Source organism: Epinephelus lanceolatus, chromosome 20 (genome assembly GCF_041903045.1).
Source record: "Epinephelus lanceolatus isolate andai-2023 chromosome 20, ASM4190304v1, whole genome shotgun sequence".
NCBI classification, from domain to species: Eukaryota; Metazoa; Chordata; class Actinopteri; order Perciformes; family Serranidae; genus Epinephelus; species Epinephelus lanceolatus.
Genome location: NC_135753.1, coordinates 30,838,157 through 30,858,938, shown reverse-complemented (window position 1 = coordinate 30,858,938; position 20,782 = coordinate 30,838,157). Strand labels below are relative to the sequence as shown.

Genomic DNA, 20,782 nt, shown 5'->3' with positions numbered 1-20,782 from the left:
ATTACAGAAACAGAGGAGTCAAGTCCATTGAAGGGATGAAATGAGCCATGAATGGAGCGAGAGAAAGGAAAAAGGCAGGATGGATAGGAGAGTCTTTTGTTCAAAGAGGTGCGTCTCCACAGGAGAGAAGAGATGGGTAATAAGAGACTTGGAGGATTGTTACTGTGGCAGGCAATTCATTCCAGCTCCAAGGAGCTACAGAAAAGAAGAGCTGAGATTGGTGAATGGAAGAGTGAAGATGGGAAAATGAGTGTGGCAAGGAGGGAGATGATCTGCAGGCATGTATTGTGGTATTGTACATCAGGTATTGTACTATAACAAGCTGTCTGTCAGACGGTGAGATCAGAGGCAACTGTTGTTCACCCGTCGCACAGAATCTGTCTGCTGATTTTCTGTGAAGGCACCTTTAACATTGCATGATATACTGTAATAAATAACTGGGCTGGAAGTCTAGGTGAAATCCAAGACAGCAATTCCTTTCTGAAGACAGTTTTACAGATTTAGAGTGGATATAATGTTCAAGCAGCACATAACTGTCAGACTTCGCGACCCTAGATGCGACTTCGCGACCCTAGATGCGACATTACTATGTTAATGTCTCTGGCACTATGACACAAATTTCACCCGATGTTGTCTCAGTTTTATCAGCAGTAAATAAAAACACATCTGTGATTAATTACAATGCAGCATATTGTGCATATTACTGAAAAGGACAGAAACCATTGTTGGGAGAAATGTATTTGACATGTACTTAAATCTTGTAGCTTGGTCCCATGGTTTAGTTCATAACATATGCTGCAGCCAGCCACCAGGGGGCGATGAAGATGTTTTGGCTTCACTCTCCGGGATCTGTTATATCATCCATCTTTATTATACAGTCTATGTGGCAAACAATGAGCAATTTGCTCCTTTCTTTAAGTTGTTTTAGTTGTTAACATTTGGAAATAGTTTTGACAGTTTGGGAAATACACTTAGTTGCTGGTCAAGAGCTTAGCTAGCTAGCTTAGCTAACCTCAGCATAAGTACCAGATAAAGAAGGAAAAGGCCAGCTTGGCTCTGCCCAATGGTACTGTAACAGAACTCACCCACCAGAGGCTCCAAGTCTAATAATTATAACTCTATTTGTTTAATTTGTACAGAAGCTGAAGTGAATAAACAACAAATTGTGGTTTGCAGATGGTTACAGAATGTTCCAGACTGTTTCTGCTTAACAACGCTAAGACACCAAGCAGGGGCTTATTGTGGCTCGCTGTCAATATTACATTTTCAGCAGCCGGGTGACATGTTCACGTTTTAGGCTGGAAAAAATTCTTTGTAACATAGGTCAACATGTCACAGAATGCATAGGACTCTGTTTACTGATTGGCTGTCGGTATTCTCTGGCTGCATTTCGCCACTAAAAGTTATCCACAACTTTTAGTTTGGCTGGACTTTGTTGCAGAATCAAACAGCTGCACCCTCGAGCAGCTGCCACAGCTTTCCATATTGCATCGCAGCTCAACGCAGGCTGCACTTCAGCACTGCTTGGTGTGTTTTTGGTGTAAGAGGTGCTTGCAGGTAGATTTTGTTATCTTCAGACAAAGCCAAGCTAGCTGTTCCCCCAGTTCAGTCTGTATGCTGAGTGAAGCTAAACAGCTGCTAGCTAACTTTGTATTTACAGTACAGACGCGAATGACCGCAAGTTTCTCATCTAACTCTGCAAGATTGGGAATAAGCATAATTTTTAATATGCTGAAGTAAGCCTTCAATTTGTAGTGGTGAGAGTTGTTTTATGGGTAATCTCAAAAACATTTTTGCAGCTAACTTAACATCTGGGACAATCTATCTTCATTGTTACTGTAAAAATAAATACAAATATTAGCGTCTTTATTACTGCTGGGAACTTCTGGGAGACCTGTTTCTTCATGTCGTCCAAACAGTCTGGGGCTCAGCATCTTCTCCTGCTTCAGGCAGTACAGTTGGATGTTTTTTAAGACATGAATCACAAATTCTCCATTTCCTTACCCAGAATATACTGGTAAACTGGCTCCTATGAAACACCCACTGTGGCCTCTAAAGGACATATTTGCCCTGAGCCCTCATTCGTTTCTCACCCCACTGTCGGCTCAGTTTCTGCCACAGGCCTGGCACCTCTGCCAGCACCCGTGTTCTTGATGCAAACAGCTAATTCTCGACATGGAACCTAATGTGACAGCCACTCACCTCCACTTTACCTCTACCTCTGTCTCTTTTTCTCTTTTCTCGGCTGATCGCTTTGTGTGCTTTGCTAGCGAGGCTAATTATTTCAGAGAGAGAAGGTGGAGAGGGCGGGACAGGGAGATAGACAGTCCGGTGTAGCGGAGGGTTGATCTTTGTGACTGGAGTTAATATTTATGCCGTACATAGCTGGCAACACTCAAACACCGTTAACTGCTGGAACTCAAGAGCAGACAAGCACTTATACAAAGGCAGGAACAAGTTGCTTATATGCTCAATGGCCCTCCTGTTCCAACCTCTCTCCCCCTCTCTCTGAGGGTGTATCAAAGCTCCATATAAACAGCCATGCAGTTTCAGGGCCAGGTTGACTTGGCTTTTTGCAGCGCTGCAAAACTTTATGTCTGCCATTAGCCTCCAGGCGAGAGTGAGGGAAGGGTGAAGGAAGGTTAAACGAAACAACAAAGAGGAGGTTTGACGGGAAAATTGCAAATTTCCACTCAGGTACTTGTTTTAGTCACAGGTGCTTTACATTATTAAACACTTTAATGAAATGTTTTGTTTTACACATCAGAGATAATTTGGGTCACCTATGGGGGAATACCTTGAATGTAATGACGATTAAACCCACCTGAAGTCAGTCTGTCTCCCCTGTGTTGTCTCCCCTGTAGGGCTGAGCAGTGCTGAATGTCAGCAGCCTGGGAAGGCCTCGTGTGTGAGTGTCAACTGGACGCTGGGTGACACACAGTTGGAGGTGGTCAACACGGCCACGGGAAGGAGACGGGACTCAGGGACACCATCGCGTCTCTGCAAGCACGCACTGTTCACCCGCTGGAACAGACTTTACCGCAAGGTGAGGGCAGAAGGGGCTCAACTAGATTTATCAGTGGGGAGAGAATCTATGACATTAGAGAAAATCTAATTATTGTGTTAGTCTGACTCAAACCAGACTTTTAAAATACATGTGAACACGTTAGTCTGACTAAAATCGTACTAAATCATATCCCTCAAAGTCAGACACAGATAATGTGATTGGGAGTCGAGTTACTGCAGGTATACAGACAATCTGATCCAAACTGGCCGAGGCGCTCTGTGTATGTCCCACAGTTTCTGCTCCACGCTTTGACCCGAAAGTCCAATAGCATTAAATGCACAACAGAAGAAGAAGCTGATAACTACATGGTGAAATCTACATCCAGAGCTTTGCATTTTTGGATGGACAAGGAGACACAGTTCATGCTGTGTCTCCTTGAAGAGAAGCTGAAGCTGAAGAAAGTTGTCCACCGTGGTACCAGATTGCTGCTAGCTAACCGTGGCTAACTTGTGTATCAATTGTTTAGTCTGTGACATAATAGGTCAATCGCAAAAAGGTCCAGTACTAACAAGCTGAAAGGGGGCATATCGCCACCTATTTTAGTGGAAATGGTTTCCCCTCCCATGCTTGTATACTGGCACAATGACAGTAGTCCAATTAAATGGCCTAGTCGAGCTGTAACCAAAGCTTGACTTAACTGTGCATGTAAATGTACTGAATGTCATGGGTCATGAGTATGTTTGTAACAAAACCGAAATCTCACAGTAAGATCTCACTACGATAAAAATTCCATGATATGATATTTATCACAAAATTAAAAAACAAAGAAAAATGTGTTTTTTCATTAATTATCCGTAATCACTTATCCTGTTGAGGGTCGCGGAGGGCTGGAGCCTATCTTAGCTGACACTGGGCGAGACGCTGACACATAGAGACAGACAACATTCACGCTCACATTCACACCTACGGACAATTCAGAGTCACCAATTAACCTGCATGTCTTTGGACTGTGGGAGGAAGCTGGAGTGCCTGGAGAAAACACTGACACGGGGAGAACATGCAAACAGAGAAGAAAAATGACAAGTTGAAAAAATGTCTCTATTAAATTACAAATCGGATGTGTTTATTTGACATTTTTTCTTGACAGGTATTATTACGCCCTCTGCTGTTCAAACAAAAACAATACAATCAGGGCTTGACATTAAGCTTTTAAAAAGAACATTAATTATAAAATCACTAGGGATTTAGACTGTTACTATAATATTTTAACATGCAAAACATACAGTTAAAGAGAGAATAATTAAGTGGCTGGGACAGTTCTACCATAACATCATTTAATTGCCTGTTTTGCCTGACACTTGGCCAGTTTTAGGGGGTTGGAGAAACACGTTAGGCCAAAAACAAGGTGGTCATTTGTTATTTCATAATGCAGTGTGTTTGAGATTAAAGCTGGCACACTGTCAGAAACAGCCTTTGATTTGTTGACAGACTCAACAAGCATCATGGAAAGCTAAGGGATGGCTAACAACAACATATCAAATTGGTAATTGGATGAATAATCACATAAGACATTCAGGGTTAGATTTATCATTAAGGAACTACTTTACAGAGTCTTCAAAGAGACACAGCAGTTTAGGGTTGGATAACAAGAGAAGGATATAATTGCATCTGAGCCCTCGTTGGGACAGCACGATGGTTAGCTTCCTCTCTTATGTCAAACCCTGACAATGTCAGACAAGGAGGGATAGTAGATCTCAGCTATACTAGCGTAGTAATCATGGTAGATTTTGTCACAGTCCCACGAAGGTATCAAGACATTGTTTTATTGCGATATGAAATTTAATATATCGTTACGTCCCTAGTCATGATGATTGTTGTATTTAGAGCCATCTGTCATTCCAGTCATACAAGGTTTTTACGGTGGTGCAATGGTTAGCATTGTCGCCTCACAGCAAGAGGGTTGCTGGTTCGAGCCCAGGGTGGTGGAGCCCTTTTGTGCGGGGTTTGCATGTTCTCCCCATGTCAGCGTGGGTTTCCTCCAGGTACTCCAGCTTCCTCCCACAGTGCAAAGACATGCAGGTTAATTGGTGACTCTAAATTGTCCGTAGGTGTGAATGTGAGTGTGAATGGTTGTCTGTCTCTATGTGTCAGCCCTGTGATAGTCTGGTGACCTGTCTAGGGTGTACCCTGCCTTTCGCTCATTGTCAGTGGGGATAGGCTCCAAGGATAAGCGGTTATGGAAAATGAATGAATGAATTATTATTATTTTTGGGGCAGCATTTTAGCTGTCATTAGACAGCATGGTTGAGAGGGGACAGGAAAGAGAGTCCTGGAACCAGAGATGTTGATTTGCCCATAAACTGCAGAGGTGCCCCAAAACAAAGTTAAGATAATTAAAACTGATGGCCATAACCCAGTGTTAAATTACCCAGGTTACTGTGTGTTTCTATGTTGGGGAACACTCAGCGTATTATTACAAGAAATATAAAGTTACAGCCGTTACATACTGACAGAACCGGCGGCTCCTGTCACCCTATAGACTTTTCTCACAGCAGACATTTTGACTTTTGGTAGAAAAAGCACAGCTGCAACATTAATGATAGCTCTGTTCCATTTACGAATACCAGCATGCACAATACAAAGGGCACCGGTACAACTCAATGGAATACAGGCACTACTAATATTATTAATTACACTATGCTTTGCTTCTTATGACACATCAAAATATGTGCTGCAAAAAAGTCCTACTAATTTAAATGTTAATGAAAAACCGCCTTCCACAGTGTATCTTTTACTTGTTGAAAAAATATTATGATGTACTGTTTAATTAATCTGAGCTGAAACAATAGTCACATTCCGTATGAATAAATTTCACCACTCCACTCGCTCTCCCTGTAAATGCTCCTCTGCTGGAAAACAAGCGGCATTGTCAAAAACAATATGCAATCCCTCGCCATCAGGAGTCACATGCAGGCGCGTACACGGGGTAATACAGAAACATTAACTGTGGAGATGTACGCCAACAGCCGCTCAGTTACAAAGCACAGACACGTGTATTAAAATCAGAGTCCCAGAGCGCTGTGGCTGCAGGTGAGCGCTCTGCAGAGGACATGTGGAATTTCCTCTCCCGCCGTAGATAAATTTGTCGGCTCGGCAACATCTGCTCTCTATGCGGCTTATCAAAAACTGGCAGCTCGGATCTTTAACGTCAGCACACAGACCCGCTGCACTTTCATTTCCATTCTGAAACTTTATGTAACAGACACTGCCTGCATCGCCAAATGGCGGCCGTTAAAGCATAATGACTATGAAACCATAATTATTTGGAGAAGTACTCGAGGAGGCCCCCACCCTAAGTGCTCCCTGCGCGCTGTATATAAGGGCCACGCAAGAGCAGTTGCACTAATCTGCAAAAGAAACTTTTGCTCTCTCCCCCTCTCTCCCCACTTGTCTCTCCGCCGATCTTCATTGTTTCCCCTCGCGACAATAGGAATGCACAAAAAGCACAGAGAATGTTCAATTGCTTGTGAAATTTAAATGGGGAGATTACACAGCTGTTGAAGCCCCCCCACCACCCCACCGCCTCCCAACCCCACCCAAATGCATTTGTGCCGGCTCATTCGTTCTGTTTTGCTCGCTCTTCTTCTTCTCTTTCCCCCCCTTCATAAAACCTTTAGCCTCTGTGCCCCAGCTTTATTCCCCTCTCTTTGTTTTCCCTCCCTATCTTCGTGTCTGTCTCTGTCTCTGTGTCGCTTTTATCTGACTCTCTGTCTGTCTTTCTTCTTCTCTTTCTCCTCTGCCTGCTCACTCTCTTCAGTCGGGGATCCACTTGTCCGGCTCGGCGGACCGCCAGCTCATGTACTGCGAGGCCAAGATGGCGGCACGTCCTTACCAGACAGTGAAGCAGCAGTGGTTCAAATACCTGCAGGAAACAGGCCTCGGTACCTGGGTCAAGAAACCGCCAGAGCAGGAACAGTTCCTGCTGTCCGTCTGAGGAAATGTGCGTGTGTGTGTGTGTGTGTGTGTAAGTGAGACAGAGAAAGAGTGTTTGTTTAACCTTTATTTTTTTAGGGTAAGATGACTCTATGCTCTTTACCAACATCCTGCTTCATACCTGGAAGTGTCCCACAGCAACCTCTAAACTCAAGGCTATCACCACCGTGTGTGTGTCATTCTGGATGTGCCACCCATCCGCCCCACAAGAAGCCTGACAAGACGAAGGTCAACTGGACGGCCTGAAAAGAAAACGGACACAAAAAAGATGGACTCTTTCTTTGACTCGCCCTCCTTTAAACGCACAAACATGCGCATTTAAGCAAACACACACCTAAATACCCTCCTCTCTGGCTGTCAAAGAAAGGGTGGGGTAACCTTGAGCAGAATGAAAGGCAGCCGCTATCTTGTCATCAGCTATTTCCGGGCCCCAAGGCTCCTGCTGAGGAGCAGAGCCACGGGGGAGAGAGACAGAGAGAGACAGAGAAAGAGGGAAAAAAAGAGAGAGAGAGGTCCACGTCCAATTACCGGCCCTGTCAGGGTGACGGGTGATAGAGGAAGAGGAAGGGAAGCGATGGGAAGAGAGAGTGAGAAAAAGAGGACACACCATTGCTTTCAGCCCGCCTCACCTTCCCTCTCTCATTTCTATCTTTGTCCTCCTTCTCTGACTCACCCTTTGACTCCTGACTTCCTTTTCCCTTTGTCTCCATCTCTCCCTCTTTGCCCTCTTTCCATTTTCTCCCGTCCTCCACCTATTTCCCTCACCTCCTCTTTGTCTCTCCTCTGGGCTTGCGTCTACCCCCTCCACCCCTCCTGCCTTTCAAGCACAGCGGAGGTTAACACGACACGACGACAGGTTAATACACCCTCTTTTTTCCCTCCCATCCTCACCCCACTGGGTAGAAACAAGGAGAAGAATGGAGGCGAGGTACATAAATGCAGCCATTACAGCTTGCCTAAGTACAGGTGGAGGTGATGATGGAGGAAGGGGAGTGGTTGTCTGTTTCCTTTCTCTTTCATATTGATTTTATTTCCTTTATCTTTCTGTGTTTTTCAACCTGGTTGACCTCAGTTCTCAGTCGCACTTGGCCAGTTTCTGTACATTTGAATCGAACCCTGTTGTCACCAATAAGAGCGACTTTCGGTCGTGACTCATTAGCGAGGCCTTGTTGACCTGATCGACTTGTGCTGTCTCTCTGTGGTCACGACCGCCCTGAAAAGATAATAGTCAAGGTGGCTTCAAGTTTTGTCAGCCCACACCCCCTCACTGTCAGCGCTGTGGTCGACTTGAGGGACTTTATTTTGAAAGCCATTTTCCACACACTTAAACACACAAGCCTCACGTATGGATTAAAAATAAGCAAGGTGAATATGGACGTTCCCGATCACCACCATGTACATTTGTATCTCACAGTATTTTTTATGTCTTTGCATATTTCATGATGTGAGCAAACACACCGCGTGTGATTTTTTTAAGCAGCTAAGTGTTGATATTCATTGTGATCATGACTGTGTTGTTCTGTCATTGCTGTATTCTCTTCAAGGATTTTAGACGAGGCATCCAAACCAGCCACCAGCATGGCTCAGTCAGCAGTAAAATCCAAGTAGTGAGAGTGACATCTAGTGGTGCTTTTCTGTTGTTCTCCTCCCGTCCTGCTCCTTCTGAGCCCCTGCTCTGGCAGCATCATGTGCTCCAGTGAGGATACAGTACCTAAACAAACTGTTGACCGTCTGGCCAATCGAACTGTAGAATGAGACCTTCACTGGAGGTCAGTGTGTGAGGACGATGTTTTGAAACACACGGGCAGATTTACACAAGAGAGAACTTGACCCATATGTGACCTGCATTTTGCTTCCCATTCAATTCAGTCAGATTCTATACTTATTTAATAGCTCATTAGCAGATCTAGGACAGTTATCTCATTGTGGGATCTCTAGGGGTCCTTGAGGTAGTTCCAGGGGGTCACCAGGAAAATGGGGAATCATTTATTTTCACTATTTTATCCACCACAGAGGACAGCCTGAGTCATAAGAGTGACTTTTCTGATCATAGGTTTCACTGTGGACAGCAACTATAATATTCTGGGCCCAGTTGTTCAGAAGTAATCTGATCCGATTTCGGCCATGGGACAGGATCAGATCTTGACAGTGGGTTGTTCAAAAGAGAAAAAAAAGTGGGATTAGATCATGTGATCCAGTCCTGGTTTTGATCTGGATCAGACCTTCAGTACAAATTGCTCAAAACTTCCTAGCAGGATTGGGATACTTAAAAAAAAAACAAACAAAAAAAACAAGATTTTCCTGATCCCAGCAGAGGGGTGAATTTCAGGAACAAAAGTGTAATAAAATTTACATTTATACTTTGCACTTGATTCGTGTAACAGTTACTCCGAAGTAGACATCAGGCTACCTATTATGGCTGTCAGTACAGTGACATAAAAAAAAACTACAAAAAAGGATGTTGTCCCATAAAATAATCCCCCAAATTTATAATCTCAACGATCACTGTCTTGTTCTCTTTGACAGCACCTACGGAGATAAGTGGTAATTGCAGTGTGTTTGTTGGCAGACTGCCTGCATTGTGATATGTCGTCCTATTTCAAGCACTGGTAATGCAGAGTTAGTAATCTTGAAAAGTTTGTGTCTGGATCAGGGTGATCCAGTCCAATGTTGCTTTGAAACACCGGCAAGTAGAATAGGTGAGCCGATCCTGGATAGCAAAACATAGGATTTCCAAATCTGGATCATTCTGATCCACATTACATTTTCTGAGTAACAGGCCCCTCGTCTTAATTGACCCCAACAACCAAAATCTTCTCAGATGGAGGTCCCTGAAGGGCATCCATAACCTCAGGGGTCATAATCTAGGGGTCCTTGACATGATAAAGGGGGGGACCACCAGTCTAGGTTCAGTCAGTACTGGCATAACTAATGAGCAGAAGGTTATTAGTGTTGCCCAGTTCTGCAACTGTAGAGCTCTACATTTTGTATCCATTGTTTTATGTAAGTTTTAAAGCCCTTGAATTATTATTGCATTACAAATTTGTAACTTAAAAAGCATAAAGTTAAAGTTAGTACCAAAATTATTTATTGGGAAAACTCAGCTGCTCTGCTTCATGGTGGCTGTGTGGGTATGGTTTGTTGAGATTTGATTGGCAGTGACCAAACAGCCCACCAACTGAGGTCAGATTCTGATTCAGTTGTGCCCAAATCCTGATGTGACATCATCTCTTTCTAAATTGATCTCCACCAACTTTAAACCAACAAAAAGAGTGCAGTGAAAACCACAAAAAAAAAAACAGAAAACTCTTGTGGAATACGAAAAACTGTTCCTGTTAGAAACTCATTGAGAAAACAGGGCCTTTGAATTATTTGTGTTTCTTTCAACAATGACAGTACGAGAAGTATTTTTAATATCTCATGTTTCATCAGTAGTTTTATGTCCCCTAGTGGTTTGCATGCTGTCTTAATTCATGAAAATGGCAAACTACAGTTTATTATATATAAGTGGTACAACCAGATTAAGCTTTTACGGAACCCTTGGGCAAAAATATGCTGTCGGTCCCCTGTTGATCCCCCTAACCACCAACCTTGGCCTGTGGCTGTTTTATGCCTGGTTCACACTACAAGATAGCAGCCTGATTATAGCCTGATGCAGCGTCGTGTGGTGTCTGCATGGATAGTGAACGACAATGAGTGTCATGCATTATAATCCATCGTTTCATCTCGTGTAGATTGTCATAGTAGACGACAACCGACGCCACATCTGGGATGCTTCACGACTTTCCGATAGAAAGTCTTACATGTTTGATTTTCTTTTTGTCGTTCACGACTGCTCCCGTCACAGCCGTCACTTTGACCAATAGAAACACAGAGCTATCTGCTGCCGTAGACAACTGTACGACAGCAACATCCCAGGGTTTTTGATATCTCCTCTAGGGATGTTACCACACAGAGTAAAAAGGGAATAATGCTGGCGTGAAACAGTAGAGGCAATTTAGCAACCTGGTGAGTACTGCCATTAGCATCAAGCTAGCAAACAACGTTATTTCTTCATAATGGAGGATATAAACGAATAAAATTAAAATGTAGTGGTGGGGCTTTTACTTACCTCAACTGCAGAGGGAACCAGCTTCATTTGAAACATACTACATTAGAAATAGCCCGTTATTTATTATTTCCTCTAAAATTCTACTTTTATATTTGATAAAGTTAATGCATTGCGCCGTCATTTCAAACTAACACTTCCTGTATCTCTTTAAAATTAAAAGCCTCTTATAATTTCAGTTGAGAGAATCCCTTCATTTTCCAAAAAAGGCTTTTATTGTGAAACATTTACAGGAACTTGTTGAGGATTCAGTAACTGTCAGAGTTTGCATGCCGTACTTCAAGTGTAGGTCCTGCCATCTGGTCGCGCTTTTTGTTACTACAACAAGATTTCAGCTGGCACGTGCACAGATACAGTGACTGAAATAATAGTAATAATAATAAAAATAGGACGAGAAGTTCCGGCATTATTTTATGACTCCACAATCGTCTAATCTGACATAGCGACTGTCGGAACGGACAAAAATGTTGTGTAGTGTGAACAAGGCATCAATATAAGAAAAGAAAACCCACTAGACGTCATTTTCTGGAGCTCATATTGTCTGACTCTTTGTTTACACCGGAGTTTGTGTAAATCTTGTCTGTGTGTATCATAACAGAGATCAAGTGTTTGTTTTCCACCAACATGTTTTGCTGATCTTAATTGAGTGGTCATCGTCTGCCTACAGTCCATAACTTCAGACATGACATGGTTTGTCGACGCAGGTAACAACATTCCTCATGGCTTCACCCCGTGTTTCATAATGGCTGTATGAGCCATGAAAACAGATACACAGATTTATTTTGAGAGATAATAAATATAAGGCATGTCTGAATGGCAATATTGTATCCAAGAGTGTACATATGTAAAAAAAGAAAAGAAAAAAAGATGTTGACAAAGATGTGACAGAGATCCTAAAATGTCTAATTATCATGTAAATTAAAGTATATGAAGAATTGCTGCTAAGGTCTGTAAATTGCACTTCAGTAACAAATAAAAAGTGAATGTTTGTACTGTATATGTGAATAAAAACACAAAATCTTGTAATTTTACTTTGTCTTGATAGTTTTTTGATTAATAAGATTATGATGCCAATGGAGAGGAAACATTAAATGTAAAATATAATACGTGTCTCATTACAAATACATTAAAAAATCAAATAATGAGCACTGATATTGGTCCATTTTAAGATCACCTGTCTATAGCCAGCACCGGCCCTCAGGAGCATCCAGACAAATATTAAAGAGGCCTCCCTCCTTCCTGCCGTCTCTCCCAGGGGAAATCCACGGGGAAATGGTTATCTCTATTTGGCTCGGTGGCAGGTGTCACACAGACCAGCCACCAAATTAGCCTGGAGGAAGAATGAAGCGAGGAAGAGGGGGAGAGGAGAGGAGGGGATCGAGGAATGCCTCCTCAGCAGCATCCACCCTTCCCCCTAAGGCCATGGAGTCGACTGTGTGCTCTACAATAAACATCATAATTGACAATTTGCTCCAGTGGCTGGTCACGGCCAGCCAGCTATAATCTAATGGACGAGGACAGAGAGGTAAAACTCCACAGAATATTCTCTCTCCCAGTGTCATGCTGTTTCTCAATGAAATCTAAGAGCCATAACACACTAAGTATGACACTATTTCAACATGTAGGCTGAGACCAACATACAGATTTACACAGGGATGATAACTGCTTTTTTAAAATGGTCCGGCATCTTCAATATTCTAGAAAGCTCCAACCTTTGTTTTGAAACCTGATGGTCTTCCCGAGAGTGTAAAAGAAGCTAAACACTCCAGCAGTGGTGAAAAGGAAGTTTTCTATGAGTCTACTTCACCACATCAGTTAATATTTACTCCAGTGCATTTATTTGACGACTAGTTTCTTTCCAGATTAGTATTTTTGAAACAGTAAAGTCGAGGTCAGACAGCACAACAACACTGAAACTCAATATAAAGCTTTGTAAAGCTTGAGCAGGTTTATTTTGAAAAGACAGAATGCATGACTTTTATTGCATATTATACTATGACAATTTTATGACAAACTGACTTTTTTATGCATACAATACTATTTCATGACCTTTTCATGACACTATTATCATATTAAATAACATTTTATGACTTTTGTATTGCCTACTATACTTGGACATTTGTATGACATGCTATGACTATGACTGTTCTTGCACACTATATGACTGATATATGACATTTTCATGGCAGACTGTACTGTAACTTGTTTATGGCATACCATACTACAACATTTTTATGAAATACTTTGCAATGACCTTTATTGCATAATATACTTTTAATGACAAACTGTAAGGACAAAGTGTACTGTGGCATTTTTATGATATACTTAACCGACTTTTTTGTCACTTTGTTCTTGCTGTACTATACTATGACTGATCTATGACATTTTGATGACATACTACGCAATTTCTTTTTTTTGCACATTATACTACAATATTTTAACGACAAACTGTGGTGTAACATTTTAGAACATTTTAATGATCATGCAAAAACAGTTGTATGGGTTTTTTTTAAAGCTTTCTGTTTTGTGACTTTTTTATGGCATACCATACTAGGACATCAAATGCATACAAGGACATTTTATGACAGCATATACTATGACTTTTTTGCATACTATAAAATTTTGATGACATACTATACAGTGACACTTTATTTCATGCTATTACATGACTTTTTCATGACTGTTTGTGTACTATACCGACACTGACATTCTACTACTAGGACATTTTTATGCCTTTTTTATGGCATACTATACTATGACATTGTCATGACTTTTTAAAAGATGGTATACTATGACATTTTTATTACTTATTTTGACATAATATATTATGACATGTTCATGACTTTTTTGACATACTATACCATGAATCTATTTTACAAACATAATATGACATTTTTATGGCTTTTTGACATACTAACCGATGACATTCTATAACTGTTTTTTAACATATTATACAATATAATTTTTATGAATTTTTTGGCAGACTATACTTTGACTTTTTTTAATCTTTTTTATTGCATACTATACTATGACATTTTTATGACTTTCATCATACTATACAATGACTTTTTGGGGGGTTTTCGACATACTATACTATGACATTTTTATGACTTTTTTTGACATACTATATACTATGACGTTGTTATGACTTTTTTCGACATACTATACTGTGACGTTTTTATGACTGTTTTCAACATACTATACTATGACTTTTTTCGATATGACGTTTTTATGCATTTTCATGACATCCTATACTATGACTTTTTCGGGCTTTTTTCAACATACTATACTATGATTTCATTCAACATACTAAACTATGACTATTTTCGACATACTGCACTGACTTTTTTGGCTTTTTCAACATACTATACTAAGACGTTTTTATGACTTTTCGACAAACTATACTATTACTTTTTTTTACCTTTTTCAACATACTATACTATGATTTCTTTTAACATACTAAACTATGACTATTTTCGACATACTACACACACTTTTTTTTTTGTTTTTTCAACATACTATACTATGATGTTTATGACTTTTTTCGACATACTATACTATGACTTTTTTATGACTTTTTGCGACATACTATTCTGACATTTTTATGCGTTTTTATGACATACTGTACTATGATATTTTTATGACTTTTTTCGACCTACATTACTATGACTTTTTTTCGACATACTATATACTATGACGTTTTTATGTGTTTTTATGACATACTATACTATGATATTTTTATGACTTTTTTCGACATGCTATACTATGATGTTTTTATGCGTTTTTAGGACATACTATACTATGACATTTTGATGACTTTTTTCGACATACTATACGATGATGCTTTTATGGATTTTTATGACATGCTATACTATGACATTTTTACAACTTTTTCGACATACTAGACCATGTCTTTTTTCTGACATACTATACTATGACTTTTTTTGACATACTGTACTATGATGTTTTTTTGTATTTTTATGACATATGACTTTTTTTTTACTTTTTTCGACATACTAAACTATGACATTTTCATGACTTTCTTCGACATACTATACTGTGACATTTTTATGACCTTTGTCGACATACTATACTGTCTTTTTTCCTACATACTGTGCTATGACGTTTTTATGCATTTTTTTGACATACTGTACGATGACTTTTTAAACTTTTTTTGACATACTAAACTATGACATTTTCATGACTTTTTTCGACATCCTATACTGTGACACTTTTATGACTTTTTTCGACATACTATACTGTCTTTTTTCCAACATACTGTACTATTACGTTTTTATGCTTTTTTTATGACATACTATACTATGACATTTTCATGACTTTTTTTGACATATTATACTATGATGTTTTTATGATTTTTTTTGACATACAATACTGTGACTTTTTTCGTCATGCTATACTATATCATTATGACTTTTTTCGACATACTCTACTATGACGTTTTTATGAATTTTCATGACATACTATACTATGACTTTTTTGGGGGGTTTCGACATACTATACTATGACATTTTTATGACTTTTTTGACATACTATATACTATGACATTGTTATGACTTTTTTTGACATACTATACTGTGACATTTTTATGACTGTTTTCAACATACTATACTATGACTTTTCGATATGACGTTTTTATGCATTTTCATGACATCCTATACTATGACTTTTTCGGGCTTTTTTCAACATACTATACTATGACATTTTAATGACTTTTTTTCAACATACTATACTATGATGTTTTTATTACTTTTTTCGACATACTATCCTAGGACATTTTGATGACTTTATTCGACATACTTTACTATGATGTTTTTATGACTTTTTTCAACATACTGTACTATGACGGTTTTATGACTTTTTTTGGCATACAATACTGTGACTTTTTTCATCAAGCTATACTATGACATCATGACTTTTTTCGACATAATATACTATGACTTATTTTTACTTTTTTCGACATACTATACTATGACGTTTTTATGATTTTTTTCAACACACTATACAATGACTTTTTTTGACATACTATACTATGACGTTTTTATGTGTTTTTGTGACATACTATACTATGACGTTTTCATGAATTTTGTCGACATACATTACTATGACTTTTTTTGACATACTATACTATGACATTTTTATGCGTTTTTGTGACATACTCTACTATGATGTTTTTATGCATTTTCATGACATCCTATACTATGACGTTTTCTGGCTTTTTTCAACATACTATACTATGACATTTTAATGACTTTTTTTTGACATACTATACTATGACGTTGTTATGAATTTTTTCGACATACTATACCATGACTTTTTTTTGACATACTATACTGACGTTTTTTTGCGTTTTTATGACATTTGATGACTTTTTTCAACATACTATACTATGACTTTTTTTGACATACTATACTATCACGTTTTTATGACTTTTTTCAACATGCTTTACTATGACATTTTCAAGACTTTTTTCAACATACTATACCATGACATTTTTATGACTTTTTTTTATGACATACTATGGCGTGACCAACATACTATACTATGACGTTTTTATGCGTTTTTATGACCTAGTACACTATGACTTTTTTTGACATACTATACTATGAAGTTTTCATGACATTTTTATGACTTTTTTTTATGATATACTATGACCTTTTCATGACTTTTTTCGACACACTATACTATGATGTTTTTATTACCTTTTTCAACATACTATACTATGACTTTTTTCGACATACTATACTATGACGCTTTATGCATTTTCATGACATATTATACTATGACTTTTTTGGGCTTTTTTTCGACATACTATACTATGACATTTTAATGACTTTTTTGACATACTATACTATGACATTTTCATGAATTTTGTCAACATACATTACTATGACTTTTTTCGACATATATTATGACGTTTTTATGCGTTTTTATGACATACTATACTATGATATTTTTATGACTTTTTTCGACATACTATACTATGATGCTTTTATGGGTTTTTATGACATAGTAAACTATGACTTCTTTTGACATACTATACTATGACATTTTCATGACTTTTTTTTCGACATACTATACTCTTACCTTTTTGTTCATTTTTATGACATACTATACTATGACTTTTTTTGATTTTATTCGACATACTATACTATGATGTTTTTATGACTTTTTTCGGCATATTATACTATGACGTTTTTTAGGTTTTTATGACATAATATACTGAGTTTTTTGACACACTATACTATGACGTTTTTATAGGTTTGTATGACATAATACCATGACTTTTTTGTGACTTTCTTCAACATACTATACTATGACGTTTTTATGACTTTTTTTTTTACATACAATACTGTGACTTTTTTCGTCAAGCTATACTATCACATCATTATGACTTTTTTCGACATAATATACTATGACTTATTTTTACTTTTTTTCGACATACTATACTATGACGTTTTTATGTCTTTTTTCGACATACTATACTATGACGTTTTTATGCATTTTCATGACATAGTATACTATGACTCTTTTGGGCTTTTTTCAACATACTATACTATGATGTTTTTATGCTTTTTTATGACATACTATACTATGATATTTTTATGACTTTTTTGACCTACATTACTATGACTTTTTTCGATATACTATACTATGATGTTTTTATACGTTTTTAGGACATACTATACTATGACATTTTTATGACATAATAAAGTATGACTTTTTTCGACATATTATACTGACTTTTTTTGACATACTATACTATGTTTTTATGACATTTTCGACATACTATACTATGACATTTTTATGACTTTTTTTATGACATACTATGATGTTTTCATGACTTTTTCAGCATACTATACTATGACTTTTTTCAACATACTATTCTGTGATGTTTTTATTACTTTTTTCGACATACTATACTATGACGTTTTTGCGTTTTTAGGACATACTATACTATGACGTTTTCATGAATTTTGTCGACATACATCACTATGACTTTTTTCAACATACTATACTATGACGTTTTTATGCGTTTTTATGACATACTATACTGTGATATTGTTATGACTTTTTTCAACATACTATACTATGACTTTTTTTTTGGATTTTTATGGCATGCTATACTATGACTTTTTTATTACTTTTTCAACATACTAGACCATGTCTTTTTTCTGACATGCTATACTATGACGTTTTTATGCGTTTTTATGACATAGTAAACTATGACTTTTTTCACCATACTATACTATGACATTTTTATGACTTTTTTTGGACATACTATGAGTTTTTTTCAACATACTATACTCTTACGTTTTTATGCATTTTTGACATAGTACACTATGACTTTTTTCGACATACTATACTGACTTTTTTTGACATACTATACTAAGACATTTTTATGACTTTTTTCAACATATTATACTATGACTTTTTTTTTGACATACTACACTATGACATTTTTATGACTTTTTCGACATACTATACTATGACGTTTTCAAATCTTTTTTCAACATACTATACCATGATATTTTTAATGACTTTTTTTTTATGACATATTATGACATTTCCATGACTTTTTTTAAACATACTATACTATGATGTTTTTATTACTTTTTTCGACATACTATACTATGACTTTTTTGGGCTTTTTTGACATGCTATACTATGACATTTTTATGACTTTTTTTTTTGACATACTATATACTATGACATTTTTATGACTTTTTTTTTTACTTTTTTCAACATACTATACCATGACATTTGTATGACTTTTATTTTATGACATACTATGACATTTCCATGACTTATTTAAACATACTATACTATGATGTTTTTATTACTTTTTTCAACATACTATACTATGACTTTTTTGACATGCTATACTATGACATTTTTATGACTTTTTTTGACATACTATATACTATGACATTTTTATGACTTTTTTTGACATACTATATACTATGACATTTTTATGACTTTTTTTTACTTTTTTCAACATACTATACCATGACATCTGTATGACTTTTATTTTATGACATACTATGACATTTCCATGACTCTTTTAAACATACTATACTATGATGTTTTTATTACTTTTTTCAACATACTATACTATGACTTTTTTTGGGCTTTTTTGACACGCTATACTATGATATTTTTATGACTTTTTTTTGACATACTATATACTATGACATTTTTATGACTTTTTTCAACATACTATACCATGACATCTGTATGACTTTTATTTTATGACATACTATGACATTTCCATGACTCTTTTAAACATACTATACTATGATGTTTTTATTACTTTTTTCAACATACTATACTATGACTTTTTTTGGGCTTTTTTGACATGCTATACTATGATATTTTTATGACTTTTATTTTATGACATACTATGACATTTTCATGAATTTTTTTGACATACTATTCTATGATGTTTTTATTACTTTTTTCAACATACTATGACTTTTTTCGACATACTATACTATGACTTTTTTATGCATTTTCGTGACATACTATACTATGACATTTCAATGACTTTTTTTCGACATACTATACTATGACATTTCAATGACTTTTTTTCGACATACTATGACGTTTTTATGAATATTTTCGACATACTATACCATGACTTTTTTCAACATACTATACAATGACGTTTTTTTGCATTTTTAGGACATACTATACTATGACATTTTGATGAGTTTTTTCGACATACTATACTATAACGTTTTTAGGACATACTATACTATGACATTGTGATGACTTTTTCCGACATAGTATACTATGACGTTTTTATGCATTTTTAGGACATATATACTATGACATTTTTGACTTTTTCGACATACTATACTATGACGTTTTTATAGGTTTTTATGACATAATACACTATGACTTTTTGACATACTATACTATGACGTTTTTGACTATTTTTCGACATACTATACCATGACATTTTGGACTTTTTTTTTGGCTTACTATACTATGACAGTCTATGACTATGTTATAGCATAGCATACAACATTTTTATGTTATAGTACACTATGACTATACATTTTTTACATTGCCATTTTATGGCAGACTTAATCAAAACATTTTTTGTGAGTTTTTACTGGTTTACATACTATGCCACATCTTACATTATGTCTTATATTCTGAATCAATACATTATTGGGTAGGACAATTTGATATTGTTTGAAAATGTTCATTGTGATTATGCCCCAGCTACATGTTAAACTATGAAAGATAAACCAACCATCCTTATTTAGCCTACTTCAAAGAGAGTTTCTCACCAAAGTTTATAAAGCACATATTCATAAGTATTACTTGCCAACTGCGTGCAACTCTGTGGATGCCATATGGGCTTCCCTTAAGCTACTATTTAGCAACAAAACTTCACTCTAACTAAAACTAAGTGTTAATTCAGCCATGGGCCAAATAACAAAGTTTCTGTTTGCACTCAGTACAAATATCCATACACCTTGTGGTTCTCCTTTCATTAACACTAGACTTCATTACAACTTACCAGATTTACACCAGGATGAATAATGTGTAGTTTTCAAGTGATATATTTCTTATTGAATGGAACAAAAGGGTGAGAGGGGTTTGTGTTGAATAAGATGAAAAAGGGACATGAGAGACTGGGA

The 20,782-nt window shown here is 37.0% G+C and overlaps 1 protein-coding gene across 1 annotated transcript in view; it reads left to right on the top strand.

Moving 5' to 3' along the window:
- adarb2 (adenosine deaminase RNA specific B2 (inactive)) overlaps positions 1-12,117 on the top strand; it is a 278,861-nt gene extending 266,744 nt beyond the window's left edge. The window contains exons 9-10 of the mRNA XM_033639337.2: positions 2,865-3,046; positions 6,825-12,117. Of these exons, the coding sequence (XP_033495228.2) occupies positions 2,865-3,046; positions 6,825-7,001 (359 nt within the window). The 3' untranslated portion in view covers positions 7,002-12,117. The remainder of the gene's footprint in view (positions 1-2,864; positions 3,047-6,824) is intronic.
- Positions 12,118-20,782: the final 8,665 nt, after the last annotated feature.